The 7,593-nt window shown below is 43.3% G+C and overlaps 1 protein-coding gene across 1 annotated transcript; it reads left to right on the top strand.

Moving 5' to 3' along the window:
- Nucleotides 1-1,462: 1,462 nt before the first annotated feature.
- Nucleotides 1,463-2,840, top strand: LOC132835891 (zona pellucida sperm-binding protein 3-like; the record flags this gene model as incomplete). The annotated part of the gene is made up of 7 exons (XM_060854985.1): nucleotides 1,463-1,512; nucleotides 1,800-1,832; nucleotides 1,925-2,028; nucleotides 2,120-2,297; nucleotides 2,379-2,505; nucleotides 2,586-2,664; nucleotides 2,755-2,840. Coding segments are annotated over exons 1-7 (657 nt in total), but the record flags the coding sequence as incomplete, so codon positions are not given.
- Nucleotides 2,841-7,593: the final 4,753 nt, after the last annotated feature.

The following is a 7,593-nucleotide window of genomic DNA, read 5'->3' as shown; positions in this document are numbered from 1 at the left end:
CCTGCTGTGCTTTTCCAGCACCGTTCTAATCTTGACATTAAACTCCATCTGCCATTCCTTGGCCCACCTTGCTTCTCCTTGATAACCTTCTTCAGTGTCCACTGTACCACCAATTTGGTGTCATCAGCAACCTTACTAATCGTGCCTCCTACATTCTCTGCTGAGCCAGTGATATGAATGACAAACAGCAGTGGACCCAGCACCAATCCTGCTGAACACCGCTGGTCACAGGCCTCTGATCCAAATAGCAACCCTCTACCATGACTGTCTCCTGTCGTGAGGCCAATCTTGTACTCAATTGGCAAGCTCACCCTGAAACCCATGTGACCTAACTTTACAAATTAGTCTACCACGTGTACCCTTGTCAAAGGCTTTGCTAAAATCCATGCAAACAACTTTCATCACTTAGCCTTCATCTCTCTCTTTGGTCACCTCTTCCAAAAAACAGTCAAACAATTTTAACAGACACGGCTTCCCAAGCACAAAACCACGCTGACTATCCCTCCTCAATCCCTGCCTTTGGAAATGCATCTGGATCCTGTCTCTCAGAGTTTCCTCCAACAACAAACCCATTACTGACGTCAAGCTGTAGTGTTGTGGCTTTTCCATGCTGTAACATTAGTCACCCTCCAGTTTTCCAGCACGTGACCCACAGCTATCGACGATACAAGTATCTGTGCTACAGGCCCTGCAATTTCTTCCCTAGCTTCCCATAATGTCCTGACATTCACCTGATCAGGTTGCATGGATTTATCTAGCTTTGTATTTTAAGACTCCTGACATCTCTGCAGCAATGTTGACCGTTTCTGAGACATCTCTATTTACCACCAAGTTGCCTCTCTTCCACGTGTCTCTCCCCAGTAAATACAGAAGCTAAATATTGCTTTTGGATCTGACTCACCTCCAGTAATTCCACATATGGACAGCCTTATTGATCTGTTAGGGGCCCTATTCTGTTCTGTTGAGTTTACAGAAAAAAACTCAATTCATTTGATGAACTGAGCATTCCCAGGCTCCAGCAGCGGGTATTCCAATGACAACTGACTGAGAATCATAGAATCCCGATAGTTGGAAGCAGAACCTTTGGCTCATTCAGTACACACCAACCCTGGGGAGAGTGACCCACTCACCTACCTTCTCCATTTCCTATCAGTAACCCACAGAGCCTCCACATTTCTGAGCATTAATAGAAATTTAGCATGGCCAATTCACCTGACTTGCACATCTTTGGAATGTGGAGAAAAACCGAGCACCCAGAGAGGACCCACACGTAGACAGGGAAAATGTGCAAACTCCACACAGGCAGTTGACTGAGGGTGAAATTGAACCTGGAACCCTCACACTGTGAGGCATTGAACCACCATGCTGAGGTAAATGACTAACCTCTGACCTTGAGATTATTGCCTCTAATACTACACCCCTCAGCTCTGGGAGGAAGAAGTCTCCTGGCTCTAAGCCGGTCATGCTCGCTGAAGAATTGTTCCAATGGGATGATGTCATTGTGAACCCCATGTAGATGCTTCTCATTTCAGCTCAGTTCCTCATTCCTTAACCTGGTGTCTTTCAGGTCACTGGGGATTTCCTGATCTATACCACCCACCTAACCCACACCCCAAACTATCCTGGATCTATCATGATTTGGAGATGCCGGTGTTGGACTGGGGTGTACACAGTTAAAAATCACACAACCCATACAATCACCTGATGAAAGAGCGTCACTCCGAAAGCTAGTGTGCTTCCAATTAAACCTGTTGGGCTATGGCCTGGTGTTGTGTGATTCTTAACTGGATTGTCTATAGGGCTGTTGTTCCCATTGAGTGTTGTTATTTGAGGTGAGAATCTTTACTCGATTGTCAATATGATCCCCAGCTGCTGCTGCTGTTGTCTGACCCTGTCTGAAAATATCTGCCCTGTCTCTCCCCAGGGAGAGCAATGTGAGCAGCAACCCCATCAATCCCACCTGGATCCCATTCAGCTCCACCAGGTCTGGAGAAGGCCATCTGTCATTCTCCCTGCGTCTAATGAATAGTACGTGATGGGTGGCTGGGGAGGGATCTCCTGGTGTCACTCACAGTGGGTTACACCCACTGTCTCCAACCCTTGTCCTCCTGTACTTCAGGTGACTGGCTTACAGAGCGCCCTTCCACTGTCTACTCCCTGGGAGACCTCATTCACATTGAGGCGTCTGTTTCAATGGCTAACCACGTGCCCCTGAAGCTGTACATTGATCGCTGTGTAGCTACACTGAACCCAGACAAAGACTCCACCCCGAGATACAGCATCATTGACTACAATGGGTAAGGAGCTCTCTGCTTTCTCCACTGCTCCATCTCAATGGCTTCCCTCCATTCACTTCATGGCCCTTTGTCCATCTACAGTTGCCTCCGGGACAGAAAAGCTGAGGACTCCTTTTCAACCTTTGTGTTGCCGGGAGACGGGCGGGAGCCAGACAAGCTCAGGTTTGACCTGGATGCCTTTCATTTCTATGGAGATGAGCGTTCATTGGTAAGAGGAATCTGCTGATTGGTGTCTCCATAGTAGGAGGGAGTCACTAAATACTGCCTTGTTCTGAATGTGTCCCTCAGATTTTTATCACCTGTCACCTGAAAGTTGCTGCAGTGGATCAGGGAGATTCCAGGAACAAAGCTTGTACATTCCGGAAGCTGGAGGATATGTAAGTTCCCTCTCTCTGTCCCTCAGGGATGTTGCTGTTGGGAGAGGTGATGCACCATGTGGTTGATGGGCTGTTTCTCTCGTTTAACTGGACCCCATTGGAGGGACCAGACAGTGACATTTGTGCCTGTTGCCATGTGGGGATCTGTGGGAGCACAAGGGAGATCCTGTACCCCTCCAGAGGAAGGAGAGACCTTGGTCCTGAAGCTGGTAGGACATTGACCATTTCGAGGCTGCTCTGCCATGCAATCATGGCTGGTAAGTTTCTCAACCCCATTCTCCTGCTTTCTCCCTGTAACCCTTAGGTCCTTGAGTATCAAGGAATCATCTGTCTCCATCTTAAATATACTCAATGACCCGGCCTCCACAACCTTCTGTGGGAATGAATTCCATCGATTCCCCACTCTCTGGCTGAAGAGGTTTCTCCTTATCTCCGTTCTAAAAGGTCTTCCCTTCACTCTCAGGCTATGACCTTGGGTCCTAATCTCACATACCAATGGAAACATCATCCCAACATCCACTCTGTCCAGGCCATTCAGTATTCTGTATGTTTCAATTCGATCTCCCCTCATTCTTCTAATCTCCCCTCATTCTTCTAATCTCCATTGAGTATAGACCCAGAATCCTCAAATATTCCTCATACTTTGAGCTTTTCATTCCTGGGACCATCCTCGTGAATCTCCTCCAGAGTCAGTATATCCTTCCTGAGATATGGGGACCAACACTGTGCATAATACTCCAAATGTGGTTTAAGCAGACCCTGAAAGATCCTCAGAAATACATCCTTGCTTTTATATTCAAGTTCACTCAAAACAAATGCCATTATTGCATTTACCTTCCTAACTATTAACTCAACCTGCAAGCTTACCTTGAGAGAATCCTGAAGAGAACTCAAGTCTCTTTGCACTTCAGACTTCTGAATTTTCTCCCCATTTTGAAAATAGTCCATGCCACTATTCTTCTTACCAAAGTGCATGACCCCACACTTTCCCACATTGTACTCCATTTGCCACTTCTTTTCCCATTCTCCTAATCTGTCCAAATTCTTCTTCTGCAGCCTCTCTGCCTCCTTAATGCTACCTGTCCCTCTACCTATCTTTGTACTGTCTGCAAACCTAGTCAGAGTACCGTCAGTTCCTTCACCGAGATCATTAATATATAAATTGAAAAGTTGTGGTCTCAACACTGAGTCTTATGGAACACCACTTGTCACTGGCTGCCAACCTGAGGAGGACCCTTTTATCCCCACTCTCTGCTTTCTGCCAGACAGCCAAGCTTCTATCCATGTTAGCACCTTGCCTCTGACATCATGGGGCCTTATCTTATTCAGGAGACTCCTGTGCGGCACCTTGTCAAAGGCCTTCTTGAAGTCCACATCCATTGGCTTTCCTTAGTCTGACCTGCTCATTACTTCCTCAAAGAATTCCGGTAGATTTGTCAGGCATGACCTCCCCTTGATGAAACCATGCTGACTTCACCCTATTTTGGCACAAACTTCCAAGTATTCAGAAACCTCATCCTTCACAATGGATTCCAGGATCTTACCCATGACCAAGGTTAGGCTAATAGCTCTGTACGTTTCCGTCTTTTGACGTACTCCGTTTTTAAACAGCAGTGTCACGTTAGTGATTTTCCAGACCTCAGGGACCCTCCCTTGATTCTAGCGATTCCTGAAAGGTCACCACTAATGCCTCCACCAACTATTCAGTTACCTCCCTGAGAACTCTGGGCTGTAGTCCATCTGGTCCAGGTGATTAATTATAGCACCTTCTTCTCTGTGATGGCCACCATACTCAGCTCTGAACCCTCACTCTATAGAACTTTTGGGATATTAAAGAAGTCTTCCACCGTGAAGACTGGTACAAAGTAATTAATCAGGTCCGGAGCCATTTCTGTGTTCCACATTACACTCTCTGCAGGGCCAGTTTCCTGGCATCAATGTCCACATTTGTCCTTCAGAAACAGTAAAGAAGCTCTTACATTCTCCCTTTATATCACTGACTATCTTAACTTCAGCTTTAATCTCCTATTATATTACTGACTATCTTACTCTTAGATTTAATCTCCTTTTTATATTACTGGCTCGTTTACCCTCAGATTTAATCTCCCTTTATATTACTGACTATCTTACCCTTAGAATTAATCTCCCATTATATTACTGGCTAGTTTACTCTCAGATTTAATCTCCCTTTATATTACTGAGTATATTACTCTTAGATTTAATCCCCTTTTATATTACTGGCTACCTTCCCCTCAAATTTAATCTCCCTTTATATTACTGGGTAGTTTACCCTCAGATTTAATCTCCTTTAAAATTACAGTCTACCTTCCCCTCAGATATAATCTCCCTTTACATTACTGACTAGTTTACCCCCAAGATTTAATCTCCCTTTATATTACTGGCTAGTTTGCCCTCAGACATAATATCCCTTTATGTTACTGGCTATCTTACCCTAATATTTAATCTCTCCTTATATTACTCACCAGTTTACCCTCAGATTTAATCTCCCTTCATATTTCTGGCTAGTTTACCATAAGCTTTAATCTCCATTTATAATGACTTGTGATCTTACCCTCAGATTCAATCTCCCTTTATATTACTGGTTACTTTTCCCTCAGATTTAATCGTCCTTTGTATTAGTGGCTAGTTTACCTTAATACTTAATCTCTCTTTATATTACTCACCAATTTAACCTTAGATTTAATCTCCCTTTATATTAGTGGCTAGCATCCCCTCAGAAATAACCTATCTGTATATTACTCACCAGTTTACCCTCACATTTAATCTCCCTTTATATTTCTGGCTATCTTATCCTCACATTTATTATACTGGCTGTATTGCCCTCAGATATGATCATCCTTTATATTTACTGGTTACCTTATCCTCAGATTTAAACTTCATTTATACTACTGGCTAGTTTACCCTCAGATTAGATCTCCCTTTATATTACTGGGTAGCATACCCTCCGATTTAATCTCCCTTTATTTTTCTAGCATGATTACCCTCAGATGTAATCTTCCTTCATTTTACTGACTCCCATATCATCAGCTTTAATTTCACTTCATACTGCTGGCTAGTTAACTCTCAGATTTAATCTCCCTTTATATATTACTGGCTACTTTACCCCAATACGTAATCTCTCTTTAGATTTCATCTCCATTTATACTTACCTCCATTTATGCTATTTTACCTTAAGATTTAATCTCTCTTGATAATTACTGGTTATTTTATCCTCCAAGATAATTTTCATTGATACTATTGGCTCGTTTACCCTCAGGTTTAATCTCCCTTTCTATGACTGGCTAATTTACACTCACATACAATCTCCCTTTATATTACTGGCTAGTTTATCCTCAGATTTAATCTGCCTTTATATAATTGACTAGTTTACCCTCAGATTTAATATCCCTTTGTACTCCTGGCTATTTTACCCACAGATGTAATCACCTTTGATATTTCTGGCTAGCTTACCCTCAAATTTAACTCCTTGTTTTTACTGGCTAGTTTACTCTCAGATTTAATCTCCCTTTATATTACTGGCTATCTTACCCTCAGGTTTAATCTTCCTTTATATTAATGTCTAGATCTCCCGCAGATTTAATCTCCCTTTGTATTACTGGCTAGTTTACCCTCAAACCTTCTTCCATATTGTTGGCTATCTTACCCTCAGATTTAATCTCCTTGTATATTACTGGCTAGCTGACCCTCATATTACTCTTCCTTTATATTACCTACTTGTTTCTCCTCAGATTTAATTGTCCTTTGTTTACCCTCAGATTGAATCTTCCCCTTCCTCATTTTTTTTTTGTTGACCTCTGTTGGTCTTTGTCAGCTTCCCAATCCTCTGGTTTCCCAGTATCCTTCACCACATCATATGCTTTCCCTTTTGCTTTTGTGCTATTCCTGCTTTTCCTAGTCCGCCATGGTTGCCTCATCCTCCCTGCACCGTGCTTCTTTTCCCTCGGGATGAATCTCTGTTGTGTCTCCTGAATTACTCCCAGAAACTCCTACGAATCCAATGTCTTCCTGCTAGGCTCCTCTCCCAGTCAATTCTCCCCAGCTCCATCCTCATGTCTCTTTAATAGCCTTTATTCAGCTGTAATACCCTTACCTCTGATTCTATCCTCTCCCTGTCAAATTGCTGAGTAACTTCAATCACACTATGATCACTGCCGCCTAAAGATGCCTTCCCCTAATTCTCCCTTGTCAAGTCTGCCTCATTGCACAACACTAAATCCAATATTGCCTGTCCCTAGTGGGTTCCACCATAAGCTGATTCATCTCATAGAAATTCTATGAATTTGTCTTGAAATCCACTACCAACCTGAATTTCAAAGTCCACTTGCATATTGAAATCCCCCAGGATCACTGTGACTTTGCCTTTCCTGCACATCTTTTCTGTCTCCTGGTGTATCTTGCGCCCAGCTCCTAATTACTGTTTGGAGGCCTGTACATAACTCAAATGTGTTTTTTTTACCCTTGCTGTTCCTCAATTCCATGCACACAGGTTCTCCATCTGACCCTACCTTATTTCGTACTACTGATTTAATTTCATTTCTTACTAATAAGGCAACCCACCCTCTCTGCCCACCTGCCCATCTTTTTGATTGGATGGAAATCCTTGAATATTCAGCTCCCAATCCTGATCCCTTGCAGCCATGTCTCCGTGATGCCCACCACGTCGTACCTGCCAATTTCAATCTGTGCCACAGGCTCATTTACCTTATTCCTTAGACAATGTGTATTCAGATAGAACACCATCAGTCCTGTATTAACCATCTCTCTTCTCATTGTCATTCATTTGTTCAGCGTGCTTGAAGTTTGATAGCTAACCCTTTCCAAACACTCTGTCCTATTTGTGTCTGTGCTGGAGGTTTTAATAACCCCTCCTGAGTTCTGCACTCTTACCTCCTCCTTTA

This window comes from Hemiscyllium ocellatum, chromosome 45 (genome assembly GCF_020745735.1).
Source record: "Hemiscyllium ocellatum isolate sHemOce1 chromosome 45, sHemOce1.pat.X.cur, whole genome shotgun sequence".
NCBI classification, from domain to species: Eukaryota; Metazoa; Chordata; class Chondrichthyes; order Orectolobiformes; family Hemiscylliidae; genus Hemiscyllium; species Hemiscyllium ocellatum.
Note: the sequence above shows the minus strand (reverse complement) of the source record. Positions and strands in the feature narration are given on the sequence as shown.